Source organism: Rhinatrema bivittatum, chromosome 2, assembly GCF_901001135.1.
Source record: "Rhinatrema bivittatum chromosome 2, aRhiBiv1.1, whole genome shotgun sequence".
NCBI lineage: Eukaryota > Metazoa > Chordata > Amphibia > Gymnophiona > Rhinatrematidae > Rhinatrema > Rhinatrema bivittatum.
In genome coordinates, this window is record NC_042616.1 from 530,486,702 (window position 1) to 530,510,343 (window position 23,642).

Below are 23,642 nucleotides of genomic sequence, written 5' to 3' on the forward strand. Positions count from 1 at the left end.
AGAGAACCCTTTTATGGGAAGCAGACTTGCTTTTGCCACAGACAAGCAGGGCTGAATTAGTCATGACATGTGGGGGTGTCCCAAGCGAAGGGTTGCAGTGGTGCCCTTACTGGAGAGTGGACTACTGGGTTAACAGGCTGAGCAAAAACTGCTTAGCCAAAGTTACTGTCACTCTTTGAAAGGTTGCCAGATCATAGTGGAATGTGAAGTGTGAAATGACGACCAAGATGCAGCTTTGCAAAAAGTCTTCAGACACGGCTCACAAAATGAGCCACGGAGGTAGCCATGGCTCTCACTTCATGAGCCTTGACAGAGTCTGATCTGGAGACTAGCCAGAATTTAGCAATGTGTGATGCACTCTGTCTAACTGGCTAGTGGACTGTATTTATCAGCCACGATTCCTAGTCTGTTAGTATTGCAAGAAATAAACTGAGAAACCCAACAATGTAGTTGAGTTCTCTTCAGATAAGCAGCTAATGCCCTTTACTAGTCTAGCAAATGGAGGGCCTTCTCTGCTTCATGTGCATGAGGTCTTGGAAAGGACATGGGCAACAGAATGATGTGATTCAGATGAAAAAAAAAGTCAAAAGTACTTTTGGCGAGTCCAGCGCACCACTGTTGTGGAAAAACTAGATGTACAGTGAGGACTGCACCAATGCCAGAATCTCACAAACTCTTCTAGCCAACATGATGGATACTAAGAACACTGCTTCCAGGTGAGGAACTTTGAGAGTTAGCAACTATAAATTTGTAAGGCGGATTTGTTAGCTGTGCCAATACAACACAGCACTGATAACCTGGTGATCAGAGGTCTCATATACCACAAGCCTTTTGTGAATTTAAGATTCCAACAGATGTATGGATATCAGTTTGCTGTCCACTTGCATATGGTAAGATGCAATGGCAGAGTTGCACTTTGAACAATGACATACCAATGGATGAGAGAGAGAATAAGTACCATAGCAACTCCTTTGGCTCACAGGCAAATGGATCAGAGCACTTGCTTGATATCAAGATGAAAATGTTTTCCATTTAAAATTGTAAACTCTAATTGAAGTGTTTCTGGTAAAGATTACAATATACTCAGCTTCCTTAGAAAGTGACAATGATAAAACTAGAAAGCACGCAACATCCATGCCATTGAGAGAGGGAAGGTTCAGACAAGATGACCCTCCTCTCGAGTTAGCAATGTCAGTTCAGACCCAGATCCAGATCCCAGAGAGATCGGAGGGCTGATTGACAATCTGACAAGGTAAGAGAATGACACTTGTCCGGCCCACTCTGGAGCAATAAGGATTAGGCGTATCCAATCCTTGAATGCCTTCTGCACCATCCTCGCCATCAACTTAAATGGCAGAAAAGCGAATAGCAGATCTGCATCCCACTTGAGCAGAAAAGCATCAGGAGTGCATCCGAACTTGGTTTGAAGAATGAAGCAGAATTTTTCTACTTTCCTGTTGCTCTCTTATGCAAAAGATCAATAGATGGATAACCCCAGAGGCTGAACATGTCCAACACTGTTTGATCCAGAGACCACTCATGAGGATGATACATTCTGCTGAGGAAATTTGCCAACATGCTGGAAAGGCTGGGAAGGAAGGTTACTTGCAGGAAGGCTCTGTGGCTGCAAGCCCCATCGCAAAATGTTAAGGATTCCTGGCAGAGGATCTATGTGTTGCGTCCGTCAGTCTCTGTGCCTCACCTTTCTTCCTTCTCTTTCCACAAGCCTTGGGAAGATGGCTGCTGCCGCATCATCATGCCGCTCTCTCCGGCGTCCCTGGAACGGCTACGGCGACGGTGTTTGCCATGTTTCTCCTGAGGGCCTCCTAGGGTGCGCACACGCATGCCACCCACGTCTTTATCCACATCATGGCGGGAACCTCGGGGGCAGCCCCTCCAAGTGACGTCACGCTATCCAGGTATTTAGCCTGCCCTTCGTTTGCTAACAAACTGAATTAGCAAGGATTGGAATGCTTCCGGTCTAAGCTGCTTAGCCGCTTTCTTGCTGACGCTGGAAGTTGTCTCTGTCCTCCGGGGCCATTCACCTCTAACCTGGGTACCTGCTCCTCGGGGGCCCTATGCTTTCTTTCAGGTGCCTATCTGGGATACCGGGTACTCGCTCCTCGAGGGCCTGCTCTCCCTGTCTTGGTGCCTGCAAACCAACTACTTCTGCCTGCCAGGATCTTCATCAAGTACAGCAATCTATTCAGTGAGTAAAACTAACCTTGTCAGCTTGTCTCAGCTTCAGCGCTGTGAGTCTACATCCAGGACTCTCTCCTCTACTCAGCGCAGTCTACCATCATTGGAGTGTGGGATGGGTCTTCTCTGCCAAGGACCCCTGGACTACTCTACTGGGTTACCTCACTGCTGCCACCCCTGGGCAGTACCAACAAGCTGTATAATAAACACGAATTCTCTGCGTCTGCGTGTATAGAGTCTAGCCTAGTACTGCAGTTCCTCAAGGGGCTCCTCCCCATGGGAGTGGCCATCTCCGCAGTACCCAAGAATCCACTCAAACACCTTGAAACCATAACACTATGACCCTGTACCTCCTTGCTTGTTCACACAGATAACTACTACCTGATTGTCGATCTGGATCAGAATTCTCCCCAAAGGAGTTATGAAAAAACTATCAATGCAACGTAAACTAATGCGTGTCAAACAATAAATCCCTGATCAATATATCACAATACAACTTTTTATTAAAATTACAAATCACAATGCTGTACATTGGTTCAATGATTTACAGTTCACAGTGTCGAGACTAGGGCCCCGACACAGCCGAGTTTCGCATCGGGCTGCATCAGGGGGACCAGACATTAATAATCTATAAGAAACAACATATACAATATTGAGCAGGAGGCAAACAACAGGGTTCAAAAGTTAATTGTATAAATATGTATAAACACAGAGGAAGATGGTAACAGCAAAATATAGACTAAAAAGAGGGAGGGGGGGGTAAGAAAAACTATCAATGCCTGTTTAAGATCAATCTCCAGGAGACTGATCTTAAACAGATGTTCTGTTGATGATCAGAATCCTTGGGTTTGGAAAAGGCCAGTGTGTGCTCCCCATCCCCTGAACACATTCGTTGCCAGAGTTATTTGGTGAGGTAGAAGATGAAGAGGATCCATCAAATCCAGGACGTTTCGGCCAAGCCACCACTGAAAAGACAACTTCATATCTGTAGTGACCTCCATCGGGAATGATACAGGATGAAGCAACTGATCCCATGGAGCATGGAGACCTCACGAGAATCTGCATGTTAAAGTGGGTCATGCACCACTGCCATGTGCCCCAGGTCAAGCATAACTTCTCAGGCTAGGAATTACTAGTAGTAGGTTCAGGATAAAGGCTCAATAGCAGAATGTTTCAGTGGGACGAACGCTCTCTCCCCTCTACGGAGCCTATCCATCCCCACACAAACTTGAAGTTGATAATGAACCCTAGTGACTGAAGGAACTGAGTTAAGCTCCCTGCAGAAGATAACACCCAACCCTAACCAGTCATCGAGGTAAGGAAAGAAATTCCCTGGTGATAAAGATGCACCACTGATACCACTGTCAAAAGCCTGAAAGGGAGAAACTTGCATTAGCAGTAAGAGGAATCCACAAATAAAATGGAGGTATTTCTAATAGGAGTGATGTACAGATATGTGAGCTTACACATCTTTCATATACAAGGTGCATATCCAGTTTCCCACTTAAATGAAGTGTAGTATGGTGTGAAGTGTTTCATTTTGAACTTCTCTCATAACAGACTTGTTCTGACTTCAGAAATCCAGAATGGGTCTCAATCCCCCTTCTTGTCATAAGGAAATAGAGGAAGTAGTGCCCTTTGCCACATTCTTTGGGAGGGATCGTTCTATTGCCCACTAACTGAGAAGCAACTTTAACTCAAGATGGAGCTGGGTCAATTGAGATGATCTGGATTGAAGGCTGAACAATTGTACAGGGCTGGAAGATGGGAGAAATACAAACTGTAACCAGAATCCACAATTTTAAAGGATCCAATGACCCTTATTGATTTTCCACCACTCTTCCAAGAAAGGGTTAATCTTCCCTCTTACTGGTTGGGGGGGGGGGGGTGAGGTATGAGGGTAGAATCTCATAAAAAGCTAAGCCCATGCTTAGCCCGGTCTTGTTGTTGTGTCTTCGGATGAAGTCTCTCACATTGAAGTCCACAAATATGAAGATGCTGGAGTGGAATCGCAAGTGGTGTACAATATCGCTGAAACTGGTGGAAGGTGCATCTGGAAGAAGCAGTGTTTAAAAAAAAAGTGAAGTAAGGATGCCTAGAAGATGGCTGTTCTGGTCCATTTAAGAGACTGATAGCAGCATGCTGCTCCTTAATTTGGGCAATCTTTTCTCTGACCTCATCTCCAAAAAGAGTTTGTTCCCAGAACAGGAAATAGCCAACTTTTTCATGCACGCCCTCATGCAAACTACCAGCTCTCAACCAAGCCATCTAGCATGCTCCAATGGCTGCTGCAGATCACTGAGGTATCAAATGCACTCCCCTACATCCAGAAAGGTCCATTGATAGTCTACCTATTCTCCACCCTACAACTATCAGGGGTTTCAGCTTGTCAAAACAATTGTGTAAATATTGCACCATGTAGAACTGGTGAACAATGATGTGGCCATTGAGCATTGAAAAGGCATTTTCCAAAAATTAATCCAAGGTTCTTGGTCCGTGGGATGTTTGAGAAAATCCTGGTCATCTTAGTCTATTTCAGTGCTTAATCCACAACCACTGGCTGATGCAGTAGCTTGACTACCCCATATCCTGGGGTTTGCTGAACTCTATAACAGATCTAGTTTCCTGACTATTGGGGGGACAAGATGCTAGATTCTTCCACATTCTTGTTTGTAAAATCCTGTAGGATCATGTGTGCTGAGATTGCTGTATACTTAGACAGAACTTCCAGAATCTGGAGAAGTCTGAAGACCTTGAAGACATTGATTCCCAATGCCTTATCCAGCTTGTCCAAGAATTTGGAGTATAAGAATTCTACTAATGGCACAGAATACCCCAGAGGATCCGGTAGGGGCTCAGAGAGAATCCCTATAAATCCTTCTTCAGAAATGAGAAGTGAAGGGACACTAACCCATGACCCAGATGATGAAAGTGATTGGGGCAGGGTCCTCTGTCTTTTCAGAGGGGATTACTGCTGAGGCATGCTCTAAAGAGTGGTGTCATGTGCTCCCTCCTCAGACTAGCTATATTCCTCCTCTGCAAAGAGGGATGACTGGGGGTTAGGTCTCAAGGCGTGGATGCGAGAGAGAGACTGCCCCTTTAAGGGAACCAATCTTTTACTCTGAACATGAGAGGCTGAAGGGTGCCCTTCTCATCTGCCAGCAAGAATGCAAAATCTTCACCAATTCCAATAAATGGTCTATAGGTTATGTCCTCTGACCAGGAGTTGGGGAAAAAGACATCCTCTTAAGAACAGTATAAGTTAATCCTCTTGAGGAGATCCCAATGTACTCCAGGAAGGAGCACCTCCTCCCACCCAGGTCAACTGAACTGGTAGATGCATGGAAACCAGAAGCACCACAGACCACAATGGATCTGGTGTCTCTAAACAAAGTCCTTGCTCAAGGAGACAAGATGGAGATAAGGATGTCAAGATAGGAGGTAAATGTAGTGAATCACCCTCAGGGTCCATTACTAATCGTTCCCACCTCCACTGCATGGAGTGCACAGACAGTACCAGTACTCCAATTGCACTGGAGCGATGGATCCAATGCTGAACATGTCTACGGCACATACAGCTGTGTCAGCTGAATCAAGGCCTGATGGAGGGACAGAAGGCCTGCAAGCTTGGTGTGTTAACAGTGCGAACAATTAATGGCACCAGGTACTTCAACAGGACTTATCCCAACCTCAGCTTCAGCAATTCTGGCTCAGACACATTGCGAGTCCTTTCTATGCATCAAAGAGCTATGCAGGGCCTGCAAAGATCTAGCCCCCCCCCCTTTTTCGCAGCACTTCCACGCCTTGTTGGACTCCATCAGAGCCAGAACTCTGCACTAAAGAAGGGGAGTTCTGCTTGAGGAGTTCCTACTCAATTCAGCATGGAGGGAACCCCAGGAGGCCCAACTCCAAGAGGAGGGAACAACTCCGATTTTTCACTGACCTGCGAAGTTCTTCCATCTTTCAGGCCCGGTTCCTCCAGGAGCTCAGTGACATTTGGCTACAGCTGGCAGTTAACTTCTTCGTGGTCTAGCCCCAAACATTTATAACAAATGTCATGGCCATCAGTGATAGAAATCTTCCGCACAGTGCAAGACGTCTGCAGCCAGAGGCTTCAAGAACCGAGCACGACAGCTTGCTGTACTCTTTTTTTTTTTTTTTTTTTTTTTTTTTTTTTTGGTAGCACTGAAAATTTCTATTGAGGGGCTGCTAGGTAGCAAGGCAACTCAGAGTTGAAATCAAAAAAATCCGTGAAGTACAAAACAACTTAGATTGAGGGTTCACGCCCACGCAGAAGCTTGGGGAAAAAAAAAAAAAAAAAAAAAAAGCACACACTGAGGTGCTCACAAGGCAGTGCATGCAAATAAAATTAGGATTTTCTTTTTTTTGTTTTAAAAGCCAACTATTTGAAAAAAAAAAAAAAAGCCTAATTAAAAACAGCTATGATTTTGTCTTACTACAGCATTTCAAAGTGTTGCCATTTTGTAATATGGCCCTGAATCCTGAATTTATCAAAAGAAAAACAGAAGCCTCAAATATGCTTAGTTTGTCTACAGTTACAGTTATACCCTGTGGTGATAATCACTTGTGAGAATATGTCCTTCAGGTTGTATTCATTCTCAACCACCTCTGCTCATTTTACAGGTCAACACAGGTTAGGCAGAAGATAGATCAAAAGTTCCTTGTTTTCTACCTTTTTCAGCTGCTCTAGCAGGTTCTTAGAAGTGAACCAGGGAGGGAGAATCAAGGTGGCATCTTGAGGGGAGGACATGGTGTTGGGAGCTCCGAATCGCTTGTTCTTTTTCTAGCTCCCTGGAAAATTATGCCACATACAAAGAGGAAAGGGAGGGTGAGAGAAGTTATTTCGGCCTCGTCTCAGAGGAGCATCGCCGGCTTCTTGCACCGCTTTGGATTCAATTGCTCCAGGTGAAGGGTCCGTTGTGAACGCCAGCATTGAGTGCATGCCGGTGTCCCGGGTCAAAACATCATTAAGCCCTGGAGCTTCTGCTACTCCCTCCCCCCCCCCCCCCACACATCCCAGCGCGCCACTGGAACAGACAGTGTCCTCAGAAGCGGTTGTAACAGCGAATGCAGAGATGCGTGAAACCAGAGGAGTTTTGTTCTCTTCACCATGGGAAGGAATACCAGCCCGGCTGAGTCTGGCAGTAGAACGTGGCCATCCTGCCTTGACCTCTGGGAGATATGCTGTGGAATCCCCCCAGTTACAGGCAAAGAACTTCTTCGAGTTTCTGGGGTAGGTTCTTACTCTCAGATTTTACCGGTTAAGCCTGCTGTAATAACTCTTGGCTCAGTCTGGAATGCACTCTAACCGCACTTACTTTAGTTATGAAGGAGACTCAGAGCCATGCTCGCTCTTTGGATCCAATTATTACAACTCACTCATCTAACATAGACGAGCTTGATTCTAAAGTGGCTCAGATACAATCTATCCAGAATGGTTTAATGCAAGGTGAGCTCTCCTCTTCTAAAAGGTTGTAGAATTTTCTAGATTTTTCCTAGATATTTAAATCTGAGAATTTTGAATTTCCCCGAAGGTAAAGTTGATCTCTTCTAGGGATGAATTTAAAAATTACTGAATTAAGAGTTTTCAGTGGAAAGTCAAGTTGAACGTCGTGGAACTCTTTTGGTAAACTTTATGTTTGCATCAGACCTGAATCAGTTCTCAGACTTTTTCTACATAATCGTGATGCCCTAAATATAGGGTAGAAAATCTGGGTTTATCCGGACATGTCAAGAGCAACTCAATGACGGAAGAAATTTCTGGCTGTCTACGAGCCACACAGGTACCCGGATTACAGTTCAATTTCATTGTAAATGTGTTATGAAAATTAATACACATTGTGTTTTCCTTGAACATTCTCATTTAGTTTCTTTTTTGGATTCTTATCAATCTCCTGGTAAGGCTAGTTAGATAGTAGCAGTAATATATTATGGACAATCCATCTCCCTTCGATTTCCTGTTATTTGATTTGTCATACTGCACTCTTGTGTAACCTTGATTCTTCCCTATTTCAAAGTACCAAGGATAATGGATGAATATTTTCTGTGATTTTTTTTTCTCCTTATATTTGATATACCACTATGTCCTGATTTCATGGCAAGCTAATGCTGTCTATATTTGTTGAAAACTTAATACAATAAATTTAAAAAATTAATTAATAAATAAAAAGAAGTGACCCAGGGAAAGAAAATAAGTTTGTCAGAACTACTTTTGCACAAAGTTTGTGTTTATAACTTAAGAAAAAAAAAAAGAGAAAAGAAATCTCTCAGAATCAGAGCATCAATTCTAATACATCCCCCATCCCATTTGCAAGTTCCCAGTAGTCTCGTAACTAAAAATGTGTTAAAATACATCAGGGGTACAAGGATCTCTAGAGGGTTGTGAGACTGTAGTTTAAGTGTTCCTGCCTAGCTTGCTGCCCCATTACTCCTCATCCTGAGTGGTGGCAGAAATACTAACCCATCCGGTTCGCATACGATATGCTTGCTTTTCTGACCATGCATGTGCACATACTGAATCTCATCTACTGATTTTTCCAGGATGCCTCTAGCCCTCTTTCATAACTGAAAGAGGACTGAACCTTGAAACGCAACACAGTATTTGGAATGGAGGCATATGGTGCAGTGATCTGTGCTGCTAACTGCAAGTTGCCTTCCAGCCAAGGTTTTTGTCCTAAGGGAAAAAAAAAATATATATATGAATGTACACTTTGTTACTATAGCCTGAACATTACTCCTGGGAGAATTCTGTGTAGCGCAGAATTTGCACAAAATGTGTAGAGTTTCTCTGCCACGCATTTGCCTCAGGAAGCAGCAGCGGCAGTGGAGGCCTGCACAGAGAGGAACAGTGTCTGTGTCAGCCAGAAGCGAGAAAGGAGCAGCAGAAAGGGCTGGTCTACACAGACCAGAAAAAGAGACAGGAGGAGTGTGTCGACCCTCGCAGGCTGGAAAAGATAAGCTTGCAGCATTGGCCTTGGCCTTCATGGCCCAAACAAGGGAGGGAGTTGTGGACAGCAGGCTTGGGGGAAGGAAGGGGGTGTCTTGCTAAAGAGGGGATAGTAGATAGAGAAAGCCATTAAATGGCAGGGGTGAGTGTCAGAGAAGACGCAGAGGGAGTCTTGCTGAGATGGGAAATGGGACAGGGTGCGCCCTCTCTGTCTCCCCCCCAGGAGTCAAGCCTGAGGGGCAAACGGAAAGCTGAGGTTTTGCTAAAGGGGAGGGGCATACTATAATGAGAAATAAAAATAGTAAGTTACATTATTTTAATGTTTTTGTTTTACCATGTTACAATTTTTTTCTCTATTTTAACTGTTTATATAATTTGCTATTGATATTAATTGGTTTAAACTAGTTTTACTTTGTTAGCTAGATATATTCTGGATTTGTGCATTATTCTGTTCTACAAATGTAACTAGGAGTCTTGTGGGTGGGGGACAGAGCTGAGAGCCTTCGAGACAGAAAGCTGGTGGGGAAGGGATTCACGCCATAAAGGAGAGAGAGTGTTGGGGTTGTTGAGCCCAGGAAAAGGTGAGAAATCTGAAGACGCAAGGCCTTATTATAGGAAATTTTTGCATAAAAAATTAAAACCTGCATCTGAGCAATGTTTTTCTGTATTGCATTATAAATTACTTAGACAGTGATTATGGTATATTGTGTTATCTGAATAAGTAAAATTCTGCAGAATTTTAAAATGTTGTGCATGGGTTTATTTGGGGTTTATTTGGGGTTTTTTTTTAATATTTTGTGCAGAATTTCCCCAGAAGTAGAACATGGAATACAGAATAGGACTCCTTGGGCTGACCTTGACAGTCAACACAAAGTTCACACACTATTGAAATCAGCTCAATAACAAAAGTATCTTGAGCTCTGTATTATTTTCCTGTACAAGGCCTTTTGTGAACAAAAAATGCAATACACAGGGTCTGCGCTAAAGGATGTCAGCATAAAGCCAAAATGTGTGCCAAGAGGGAAATAGTACTTGGTACCCTTTATATGCTCCTTATAAAATATCAGGGGACCAAAGATATACACAAGATATCATTTAACACACCCTCTTACTATTGTTTCAGCTTATTTTTAAAGCTAAACCTGACAGATGTCAGCAAGCATTTTTAAAGAAGCCTTGCATTGGTAATCGATTCGTTCATGCATCTAAGGATATAGTCACATGATTCTTCACAAATCACAATACTTGATTTTTCTCATCCTTGATACAAAATATTGGTTAAACTCCAAGAGTGCATGCGACCTAGAAGTCAGAACAAAAGTACAGGAAACAGGTATATTTTGTGTTTTAAAATGTTCCCAGTTATATAGCATATAGTGGATAAAATGAATATCCTGACAGAAGGGGCTCAAATGTTTACTAGAATGCCTTAAACGCAGTCAGATGTGACCACTAGCTACCAATAATTTCAGGGACACAGACTAAGATGTAGTTTATCCCTGTTCTCTAAGTTCTTTGGCATTTGTAAGGTTGAAATTTGATGTAGGATTTGTGAATAAAAAAAATACACAAAAAAAATAAATTTTTCCATCCCGAATTTCTGGAAATTTTACAAAGTTTCCATGACTGTGCTTCTGACCCTATTGACATTTGCATTCATTAATCCCCGAATGTTACCTGTATATGAAATGAGATACAATCCCTGCGGAAGGAAGTTTGGTTAGCCTATTTGATTAGTAAAGTAACCTGCCTTTCTGTACTGGTGCCCAACATCCCAGGGCACCAGTTAATGAGATCACAGGGAAACATATCACAAAGGACCAGGAAGTATATATTGACACAAGACTAAAACAGTGGAAACTTGCTAAAAACAGTCCACCATGGATCAATTTTGTATGTCACTGCTAGCTTTCTTTTTGTTTTTTTTCAGGGATGGGAATATTTTTTTTGAGCAATAAAACACAGGAATGTCCCACACACTTCACACTGTGCCTATAAAGCAAAAAACAAAACAGGAGGGGCTTTTTATACCCAACAAAATTTTTTTTTTATTTTTTTTTAAATAAAGCCATTACACTAGCATTATCTCCACAATACATTATGAAAACAAAACCTATTTTCAATAAAACGATTTTTATTTTTTTTTTAATGCTGGGAAGGTAAAAGGAACGTTTTAGAGGGGCAGATCCTGAGAGGATATACTTCAGATTGTACTGGATACAACCAAAAGAGGGGATTTCCCAAATAGCTGCTTAAAGGGTAGCCTGGGACCAGACCAGCCGAGGGTCTAAATCAGGTCTATTTAGCCCATTTACTAAAACAGGTGGCATAAGATGGCTAATAATGCCACATGGGTTATATCTTTTACATTTTTCACACTAAGGGGGTCATTTCCAATAGGGTGATCGGGGCGGAGTCGGCCTGGCACCGGGGCCAACGCTGCGGAGACATCGCTGGCGGCGAAAGGTAAGGACCCTTATCGCCACCAGTTTCGCACCGAATAACTACACCTTTTATGGTGTAGTTATTCGGTGCGATGGCTGACAGCTTTCGCAGTCCCGCCCCCTGCTTCACCCCCCCCCCCCCCCCCGTACCGCACGATTCACTATTCTCTGCGAGAATGACGACTCCAGGCTTAAGCTTGAATTTTCATCTAGCTGGCACAAGGAATAAATCTACGAGTAAAATAGGAGGCGCGCCTTTCAGAATACCCAAGGTTCAGACAAAAGTTTCCGAGTTAAAAATTCTGTGGCAAACATTTGTTGCCGAGGAAATCATTCTGAAAACATGCTAGTTCAAAAGGGCTCCGTCTTGCACAGATGATCTTTGAATCTCGAAATAGATGCTTGTTTATATTTTGAAATTCTGCCTGTACTCTCATTCATAGAAGAATGAAGCACTAGATACACTGCATGAGAATGGGCCTGTTAGACCCAAGGTTGATTTTTTTTTTTTTTTTGCCCCTTTATTAATAGCTCTTCTGTTCTATGAAGAACATGTGTGATAAATAATTATGACATGATACGACAAGCACTTCCCTAAAGCTGAAGGATCATGTGCTCCCGAGTTGGTAAAGGTTCTCTGGGCACCACGACTTATCCTCACATTAATCTCAGAGCACCATTGGACGTGGCAAGCATAACAGTGTCAGATATATACATATTCATGGGGACGAGAGGAGTCGTACATACCTTGGGCCTAATGCTCTAACATTAATCCCTTTCCAAATCAGTGAAGGCAGAGTTATTTGTCCAGTTAGCTAGTGCTGCACAACCCGTGCCAACCCGCATGTCTCTTTAGCACTGAGCTGATCCTCCTCAAGTGTCACATTCATAAGCAGCCTTCCGTAACCTTAAAATGGAAGGAGGCGCTCCATTTTATTTTATGCTGTCAGATAGCCAGGCTGTGGGCCCTGATGAACCACATGTGGTTTCACAGCCTCAGGAAGTGCAAGTCAGTTAAACAGATTAAGATACTGCTAACCTACAGGCACAAGTTAATATTCTGTGCAGAGTTAGCAGCAAGAGATAAAAAAAAAAACACGGCATATATACACATTCACATACACTGGGAAAGTAAGATGCTTAAGAGACTGGAAAAGAAAGAAAAAAACACTTTGTGCAATTCTGATTAACCACAGGAGCAGTACGGCACAAAGCTGCAGGCAGAGACCTATAGCAGACTAACTGAAGGCATCTGTCTCAGTGTAACGCATCTGAACACTATCCCCCGCCTCAACACAGGCAGAGAGGGTGTCTCTCAGGCTCCTGCAGAGAAAAAGAGAAACATTTTGTTGTTTGCAGGAGCGCCGCTGAAGCTGTTGGACTCCAGGAAGCAGTTTACCATTCAGAGTTTGTGAATTAAAGCATGAAAAAACAGCAGGCGATATAGAAAAGGAAAACAAAAAAAAAAAGGACAGATGTAGAGAAAAATACCAACTGAAAAGGTCAGTGATACGGTGAGCATTTTGCAGACCTCACTGTTGTCTTGCAAAATGAGCTACAAAACAAAACAATTTAGCAACAGAATTTCCCGTCAATGTTAAAATTACCAGTACAGGAAGGAAATATTTCAAGGAAAGTAGTCAGGATTTGGTTTCCTGTCTTACCTCATGTAAGAGGTGGGAGAGAGATTCTTTGGTTTGGCCCATTGGTAAGGGTGCTGTGGCACAGACAGGTACTGATCGCAGAAGTTTCCTTTCCTGATGTGCTGAAACCCAGAAAACTCTTCCGGGGAGAAGTCAGCACTTGGTGATGTGGTCCCGTGATCGTCCCCGGCAGGTTCCATCTTGAGCGCTATGCATGGGGTGTGATCTACGGCAGTCTTTCTGGACTTGATGGGAATGCCGTCACTCATGTCCATTGTGCTGTCAGTGGTGAGGGCATTGATAGCTGCCACGATAGCGGAACTGGTGTACTGATTAGTGTTTCCCAGCCAGGTCTCGTCCGTCACGCTGACTCGAGGAGAGCTCTGAGGGGATGGCGTCGGAGAGTGGTGTGGCGAGTAGGACGTCTGCCGGCCATTGAGGCTGTATTTCCTTTTGTTACAGGGAGAGGTTGGGCGGGAGTTGTGGGCACTTAGCCAGTTTTCCTCCGTTATGCTTGTTCTTGGAGATGTGGACGGAGAATGCCGGGGTGAGGTCAGCAAAGTACAAGCAACCATATTGCGCTGATAGCCTTCCTCTGTATCGGTTGTCTTGGGAGAGACACATGGCGATTGCCAAGGGGAGGTCTGAGGAGAAGTATATGGATAAGAATAGTTGGATTCAAATGACGATGCTTCAGAATTACAGCTTCGGGAAGACAAGCTGCTTGCAGGGCTCAAGCAAGTTGGATCCCTGTAGGCATCAATGTTTGGTAAGTTCAAAGTAGCAGTGGTAGGTGTTCTTTTAGAGTTTGGGATCGCTTCTTCCACATCAGCATCATGGAAAAATTGGTTGTTACTCTGCTGCATTCCCAAATAAGATGTAATCTCAATTCTAGGACTTTCTAATGCGGGAACTCCGTTAGGTCGGATATTGGGAGACAAGTAGTATCCAGAGGCACCACTGTCATCATTTCCTCCATATCCAGGAGGATGGCTTGTTGATGGAATGACTGAAATGACTGGATTACATGACTGAAGGCCATGGCATGGAGCAGATAATGAAGAATTTACCACACCTACTGGCAGGCTGGCAGTTACATTTGAAGATGTATAATTATAGTGTTCTGGAAGAAATAAAAAAAAAAAAAAAGAAAAAAGAATGGCATAAGATACAGCAAATGGATATTTGTGTATTATTCTACTGAAATCTAAAGTAAAAAATGTTAACTCAAGAAAAATGTACTACTTACAGAAACTTGAGTTTTAAGCATTGAGGATTACAGTGCTCATGCAGTGAATGAAATGTTTTAACAAGATGTATACAGAAATGCTACATTTAGAAACAGTTACATTTTGGGGTGGAGTCAAGTATGACCAAAAGACTTCGTGAATTCTGGGCTCCAAGTTAAGGCAAAAGCCACTCGCCTCAAAAAAAAAAAAAATCGTCCACCTCCAAGTGTGAAATTCAATATCAGTAGATGTAAGGTTAGACTACATAACGGAAACCATGGTCCTCTGATTTTCCTGGTTTGCATTATTGCATTGTAGAAAGAGAGTCAACATAGGAAGAGGATACAGGTATGAAAGCAAAGGAAGAAGGAGACAGATGCAAGATGCCATCCAACACTTAAATTTTATAGCAGTTTACACGTAACATACTTAATTAAAAAAAAAAAAAAAAAAGTCTGCAGCTTGGTGATCACAGCAGAAATAGTAAGAGGTAGAGAAGCCTCCATTCTTAGCCAATAATTCACCAAATGGTTTTTGGAAATTCATGTAATGTGTACCTCAGTCACTGGCATAAAAAGCAGAATATTGGTTAAAACTGTCTTTCCAGAAGTTTGCTATTATGAACACTCATTTTTCATCCGAGGGGACAAATTTGTAAACTTTGCTTCCCTGCTGCACTCCATATTCTAGTTAGAGTTTCTATTTTAGTTTTAACTGATAAGCCCCAATAATACACACCCATGCAAAAAAAAAAAAAAAAAAAAAGTTTTACCACCACTAAAATACCACTTCCCCTAGTATTCTCTCACCTCTCCTTTGCCTAACCTGAACACACCCCCCCCCCCCCCTCTGCTTTTGTGCCTTTTCCACACTAATAACTCCTCAGCTACACAAATGGATGTATTTTATTCAGCCGGAAAAGGCACCCTACAATAGTCCCTGCACCATGAAGACACCACCACACACACCTTCCACAAGACCATTCCAAGAAATGTGGCGGTGACAATGTAACTACTATCCATTCCTGTCAAGTCAGCTGGCCTACTGTCATCAGTCCTGCAGCAGTGTTTGTTTCTTTCTGTCCCATGCGGCAAACACCCCAGGCAGTGATCCTCCCTTGCCAAGCATGCAGAGATCCGGAAAAGCTTTGTTAATTACTGTGGCTGTTACTCCCAATCAAGCCTGATCCCCAGTGGTATGCGTAAACTACTTTGGCATCTGAATATAGCACTGTACCTGCTCACTGGTTTTTTTTTTTTCTTGCATGTGCGTCCTAACAGTTTATTTTGGTAATCATCTTAATAAAAAAAAATGTTCCAGTTTGTGAATCAGTTAAAAGATCTTGGCAAATAAATATCTACATATATGTATGAATTCATTCTTCATACTTTCATGTCTGCTTCCGGGAATATTAAAGCAATCTACACCGTTATCATTGCAGACAACTAAATGTGTACAATATCTATTAGGACTCACTTTCTACAAGATACCTTAGGAAATTTGGCTATCTGCCAAGTAAGGTTCATTAAATTACATTGCGCATTGCCACAAATAAAACAAACCCCATTTTAAAACAATTCAGGCTGTTTAAGAAGATAGTTTATGAAAGGCAAGCAACTTGGAAGGTAAATTCATCTCAGGGTTTTTGGAGAGTACATCAAAAAAAATGTTATCACTAGTACCAGCATTTGTATCCTAGCACCACCCTGCAGCATTGTTCAGATCATATCTTACAATTAGTTGTTAGGAATTAATGTGTGGCAGCTACAATGAACAGGTTTCATAATTTCAGAGCATGCACTTTACTGTATAATCCAGTAATTTCTAACCTAACAGCCTGTACGGCAAGGATTCTAACCAGAAGGAAAAATGTTCTGTGGTCGTTAGCTTACTCAAGATACTTATAAGGAAACCAAGTTACTAATACTACATTAAGGGGTAGATTTTTTTTTAAAAATATGCGAAAAAAAAAAAGAAAAGAAAAATTGAGGGCGGCACACACAAGGGGGGGGGCGCGCACAGTTTTGCAAAATTCATGAGGCGACGCATCGTGGCCTTCCCCAGTTCCCTCCCAGTCCGCTCCAATTAAGGAGCAGACTGGTAGAGAACTTCCCTACCCTTCCCCTCTCCTCCCCACCCCCTAAATGCTAGTTTTTTGTTGTTGTTTTTTTAACCTCCCGAGCTGAAGTAAGTTACGCGCACCGGGAGCCGGGTTTTCGGGACAGTGAACAATGGCGCTGTCCCAGCCCGCCCCTCTCCGCCCAGAAAATGCCTCCCAGCCTGCCTCTTTCAGGAAGGCCCCCCAATTATGCGCGTACCGGCCTTTACGCGCGTGGCCGGACCTTTTGGAAAATAGGCTCGGTGCACTAAAGGCCAGAATTTTCACGAGCGGCCTTTTTAAAATCTACCCCTAAGTATTTAAAAATGCGATTTACCTAGCACTTATTAAAAAAAAAAAAACACTCTTGCATGTGTGTTACAATTCTAACAAAGTACTTCAGGGGCTGAATGACCTGGCCTCTCTTGCGCCTGAACTGCATGAAAGCTTTAAATGTAATGAAGAAAGGAGCAATGCATATTTACCATCACCAATTACAGCAGGGTAAACAGATACCCGGAGATACAGTTTGCACCCAAAGTCACACAGACTACTAGGCCATATTAGGTAGATTTAAACTTCCATCCCAGGCCTTCTGGTGTGCTATAACCAGAGCTACCCATATACCAACTATACAAAGTTTCCCATTATAGTCATCAAAAATGGCACCATTTTAATAAAGGGTTGAACTGAGATGTCAACTAAGTCGTAACACCATCATAAGAACATAAGAACATAAGAAAATGCCATACTGGGTCAGACCAAGGGTCCATCAAGCCCAGCATCCCGTTTCCAACAGTGGCCAATACAGGTCATAAGAACCTGGCAAGTACCCAAAAACTAAGTCTATTCCATGTAACCATTGCTAATGGCAGTGCCTATTCTTTAAGTGAACTTAATAGCAGGTAATGGACTTCTCCTCCAAGAACTTATCCAATCCTTTTTTAAACACAGCTATACTAACTGCACTAACCACATCCTCTGGCAACAAATTCCAGAGTTTAATTGTGCGCTGAGTAAAAAAGAACTTTCTCCGATTAGTTTTAAATGTGCCCCATGCTAACTTCATGGAGTGTCCCCTAGTCTTTTTACTATCCGAAAGAGTAAATAACCGATTCACATCTACCTGTTCTAGACCTCTCATGATTTTAAACACCTCTATCATATCCCCCCTCAGTCATCTCTTTCTTTTCTGAATTTTAAAATAGTCATATTCAAACAACAAGCAAAGGCTGGTATCAAGAAAATTACATGAAAAAAAAAAATAGAAAACAGTAGTCCACAATAAGTAAAGATGGAAACATGGGTACCAAGACAGCATGAAAACAAATAGTAATAAAGGAAAAAAGGCTTTAACCTTCCACATGGTCGTGGTATCTTACATAAATTAAACACCTTCAGCAGGCACAGAAATTGTAGATTTCTTCTGATCAAGAAAGAAATGTAATTGGTCATACATAAGAAAATGATATCTATTGCCAGCATGTGTGATAACACACTTACATGGATATCTAAGTAAAAAGGTAGCATCCAAAGACAAAACTTCCTGACACATTACGAGAAAAAGATTTTTTTTTTCTCTCCTGTGTCGATTTAACAACCATCCGGATAAATCCAGATACGTTTCCCATAGAACAAAGCATGAGCTTTCCGACAGTAAAATTTAAAAATCATATTTAGGTCTTACTCAAATACAAAAGAAACCAACAGTCTTATCTTCAATAGAACTCTAAGGGGCCAATGCAACACGGTGCCCTCAGCTGAGCGCACCGTTTAAACCCGCAGTTGGACGCGGGTTGTGTAGGCGCTAGCTAATCCCTTTATGCAATAAGAGAATTAATGCCTCCACAATGCACGGTGAAACTAATAGTGCTCATCACATGCAAATGCAAGTTGATGAGGCTATTAGCGATTCACCCGCAATGCAAAAAAAAAGTGCATCTAAAACACACATTTTTATGCTCAAAAATTAACACCTGCCTAGAACACTCCCAAATAAAAATACTGGTTTTCTGTACATCCTCCTACTTAATATCATTACGATATTAAGTAGAGGAACAAGAACTTTGAAACAGTTTAAAAAAAAAAAAAAAGTGCCGGCAGTCAAGTTCGGGAAAGAGACACTTAGGGGTAAGATTTTAAAAAGGTGCACGCAGGCGTACATGTGCGCACGCTACCCGGCGCGCGCACATGTACACCCGATTTTATAACTTGCGCGTGCAAGTTATAAAATCAGGGGGTCGACGCGCGCGCAAGGGGGTGCACAATTGTGCACCTTGCGAGTGCCGAGCCACGCTGCCTTCCCCCGTTCCCTCCCCCCAAAAATTTTTATTTTACCTTTTGCGCCTGCTGGCATGTGATCCTCCGTCATGGCGGCAATGACCACTGTGTCGGAGGCCTCTGGCCCCGCCCCTCCCGGGGACTTACACACGTCCCAGGGCTTTAGGCCCGGCGTGCATAACCCTTTTAAAATCTGGTCCTTAGTTAACAAGCATCCATTTCCCAAACCCCTGGTTGTGCACCGATTAGGAAAATGGACGCGGATAATTTCGGCATCCATTTTCTAAACCAGCAGACAGCTGACTGTTCACAGGCTCCCGCTGTCAAGGAGACACTAGGAGCACGCAAGCAACCCCAACGCCTCCTTGACAGCGTGACCCCTAATTTAAATATTGCACGGTGCCCCCAGGAGGGGTGCCTGGGGGCGCGTTAGGAAAGCGAGCGCTGAAAACTCAGCACATTTTAATTGCATCGGCCCCTAAGATAGATACGTCCAAAGGTTGATCCAGCACAAGGGCCTGATAGTCCCCTCTCTTCTCCGAAGGGGTTAGGGGGAAAAAAAAAAAAACACACTTGATTGGTGGGCAGGACTCAGCTGGAATCTCTTAAGATTTCAGTGAAATATTTATTCAAAGTTTGTTTAACAGGAATCCCCGATATCCTAGGGAAACTTACACGCACATTTAAGCACCTTGAAAAGTTTCCAAGCTGTTCAATTTTTTTATTTATTTTTTTTTTTAATGAACAGAATTTTTATCCTGTATCAAAGATGTATTAACTTTTTGAATATCCTGCACTTGACTTTCCTCGTTGACCACCTTAGACTCAATCGTATGGAGCCTCTGTGAATGAACTTCTCGAAGCTGAGAGTTTTCACTAAGAGGCTAAGAGCCAAGGCACAGTTAGTTATAGCCGAATCCACACAAGCCAAGATTGACCATAGCGTGTCAAGAGAAACTTCAGTGGGCCTTACAGAGGTTCTAGGGGATGACTCATGAAAGAAACAGGTTTATCTCCAGCTTCAGTACTTCGCAGAGGGCATCACATCTCCATTTCCCCCAGTAAAGATGGCGTCTGACTAGGATGAGGCCCCTCCCATTCTGATGGCTGTTGAGTCATCCTCCTGCGACTGCCTCGTCAACGACACAATGTCAGAGTGACCTGGCCGAGAGTAATGCCCAGCAAGCGCATCGCTCCCTCGATGGAAGCTGCATCATACCTCACGCCCCCTAACTTGTTTTCAAAATCTTCTTATGTAGCTGATCTTCTAAAGGGAGATTCTAGGCCTCGCCTAAGCTTTTAAATGCACATCAGGATATTTTCTTATTGAGCTCTTTTTCTTCCCACTTTATATGAATGCTGCTGGTACCAAAACACCTCTGGAGATGTCTGAAAGGAAGGAAGGACTGGCCTAAAAAGTTCTCTCACCAGAATGCAGTTCATTTAGTAAACATGTACTAAAAAGGATTATTCTAGAGGACTGAAAGAAGGAAGCCAATAAAAAAAAAAAAAAAAACCCAATGCAGAACTGGCTGAACCTGTTACTCATGACACAAGTTGGCTGGAAGCTCCCACCAAATTTAAGTATTTGAGAAACGTGGACCTCTTTGGTATACACGAGGACAAATACATAGGGAGCAATTAATTTCAGCAAAAAAAAAAAAGTTCCATTTTTTTATGCTCTCCAAGCTAAGAGAAATAGGCTCTCCATTTTCTTGGCATGTCTCCTGTTTTGCTGTTGTCTTTTAATCTGTGTTTATCATATGCTAAATCATGCTTGGCTGTACTTCAAACAGTAACTGTTGTCACCCAATGCACGGATGGTATTTAATTCAATCTGAGGAGGCACTAATATAAACTTCCTCGAGCACTGTGACAATATGTCCTCCCCACCCCTCCTGAGATTCAGTCCTGGTTTTCTAACTCTTCCAAATGAATTCCACAGGAGAAATGCACCAGACTGCATAAACATGACCCTGAAAACCAAAACTGGATTAACATATCAAAACGTGGAGTCTGGTTAGCAAGGCTGAGGCATGGTGTGTTATGCTCATTTTTGCAGGCTCTTTGAATCCTAGGGAGGAAACAGAAGACTGTTTCCATGGATTTAACCTTTTCTATTAACAGAACGGCTGGTCTCAATTGTATTGGTGCAGTTAAGTGTTTTCCCCGTGGACACAAAATGGGAAAAACCCCTTAGTACATCCGGCCCTCAGTGTCTTTTCTGTTCTTTTCCCCTGAGGTTCAGGTACAGTGTGACATCACCTGCAGTGCACGGTGGGAATTTGGGCAGGCTGCTGGAAACAGACAGCCGTCTGTTTTAATTGCTGTTTAATACTAGCACTCTTTGTCCAAGAGGGCATCAAGCTGGACCAACCCAATAGCTCAATGGCTGTGCTGCCACAGCGACCCGGGGTCCAGTTCCAAGCCTGCCTCTTGCTCCTCGGGCCACGGGGGCTGCTACAGAGGCCATGTTCACAACCTACAGCCATTATGAAATGGCAACACTCAAGGGTCAGCCTGAGGGTGCGTATGTAGCAGGTGCTGAGGGAGCTGAAATCAGTGGCTTCTGGCCAGGGAATAGGGACTCTGTGGGAATGAGCTAGCCAGCAAAGGGCATCCAAATAAAATCAGGGGGCAAGGAGGAAGCCCAGGGAGATGCTAATACAAATGTGCCTGGTACCATTATCCAGTTCTGCTTGAACTGGGAGCCCAAAAGACAAAACTGCCCAGCAAAAAAGAATCAAGGTGCAAGAGAATAAGGAATTTCATTTTTAGATTCTGGCATTTGCCACTCCTGTCCTTTAAGAATACTTTTTTCATAGCAAGACTATGGCAAGGAACATAAACCATTATACATGGTCTTCCACTGCACTTCCAGACTTGTGTATAGAAGAGGCTTGCACTTTCCATAAGTGCAATGTACCAGTCTGAATTCTGCTTTTATCTGTACATTCTGGGATTATTCTCTTTTCCACTATACAAACCTCCTTTCCAAAAATAATCTATATAAATACTATTCCCATAAAGTGACAAGACAAAATGCCAGGTGTTTATTGGAAATAAAATACGAAATTAGAAGATATCAAATGTAATGGCACTGGTCTTAAGGCCTCTTTTCCACTCCACACATATTTAGAGAGCTGTGGTTATAATTTATTGACCTCAAAACTGTGCTAAATATTTTATTGGGGGATTAAGCTAAGGCCATTGGCAAAGTGTGAACTGTGAAGGTGGCTAATGTCTTCCCTATAGAGTGCGCACACATTTACAGAACATATGAGGTTTAACAGCCCTGAAAATGACCCAGAAGCTACAGTTCATATATTGTAAAGCTCATTAAATTCATTAAAATAAAAAACATTTATATGTTTGCAAAATCCACTATCAAAACCATTGTCTGAGTTCTCATTTAGAGTTTATACATCAGAAAGCACAGCAGAGAAGGCAAAGAGCAGGTTATCTATGGGACTCTGGAAATCCTGCTTGAATAGGGCCTCCATGTTAAGTCTTGGACTAGTTCATGCATACTCAAATCTGCAAACTTCTGATGTTCTGTAATACATGTAATTTGTCATTTGTCACTTAGGGGAGATGCAGATTCAGTTTAAAAGTAAGAAAACTATTTGAAGCTTCTTATGAAATTGACCACAAAGTGATTTATTCCCAAAACTGCAATACATCAATTCAACATAATGCAGACTGAAAGAGTTGGGGTAGCCCTTCAAAGAGAAAAAAAGTAGTATTTCCTGTATGGCATCAATTAGTCTGTCTCATATTAAGAAGACGACTATGAAGTTATCTTGACTGATCACCCTTTTTTTTATAATGGCAGGAGCTAGTTATGAGAGGGAGGGAGAGATACTAACTTATTTAAAACTTGTAAAAGGAAGGGACTGAAACCTATAAGATTGTAAGTTAAAAGTTGCTCATCAAGCAGTAGAAAGTTAGTGTGTGTGTGTGCGCGTCCCAGTTCATAACTGCTAGGTCTTGCCTGTCAAGTTGACTTGTCTTGCACAGGGCGGGTACAGAACATGCACGTGGTCTTTCGGGGTCAGTGGCAAGCGGGTGATATCCTGAAATAGCTCACACCTAGGCACATCCGGAGCCACGGGTTCTACTCATCGGGCAGCTTGAAGGAGACATTTTCCCCATAGACAAAAACAGGGAAATCTCTTTGGTCCATGATCTGACACATGGAAAGGGTTTTTGTTTTGTTTGTATAGCAATATGCGCAGTTCACCGAGCAGTTATTAACAAGAGCTTAGGAAGCAGTCAGAGAGAGAGAGCAAAGCCAACCAAAAGATTGACAGAGGGCGGCTACAAGCTTTAATACAGTGGATGGGTGAGGACGCTGGTTTAAAGTAAATAAAATTAAAAAAAAAAGTAGGGGGGGGGGGAGTGAACGCAAGGCTGGCTTAGTACTACCAAGGGGGGGGGGAGAGGGGGCGGCTGGGGATGTCTAGAGCGTTCCCAGCCAGAAGGCCCTCGGGGCTTCTCACAGCCTCCAAATTTACTGAGCGATCCGTGCCGTCCAAGAGCTCACTCGATCTCCCCGGGCCGACCCGTCCCACCCGACAGAAACAATGCAAGAGAGAGAGAGAGAGAACAGGTGCTCGGCCTCTAAATCCGGCAGCGCGCGAGCCGACCCCTGTCGGGGGGGGGGGGGGGGGGAGTTAGAGCAGCGGAGCGCCACATCTCTCCCTAAAGTGACTCACTCCGCTAAATCGGTCGCCTGGCAGCCCGCACGAAGCCAAGACTGCACTTTGGGTTTGTGTGTCT

The 23,642-nt window shown here is 43.0% G+C and overlaps 1 protein-coding gene across 6 annotated transcripts in view; it reads right to left on the minus strand.

Moving 5' to 3' along the window:
• Positions 1-23,642, minus strand: part of NFATC1 (nuclear factor of activated T cells 1) — a 359,353-nt gene that overhangs the window by 327,629 nt on the left and 8,082 nt on the right. For all 6 annotated transcript variants that reach the window (XM_029590832.1, XM_029590833.1, XM_029590829.1 and 3 more), the window contains exon 2: positions 13,275-14,376. In XM_029590832.1, coding sequence (XP_029446692.1) covers positions 13,275-14,376 — 1,102 coding nt within the window. The remainder of the gene's footprint in view (positions 1-13,274; positions 14,377-23,642) is intronic.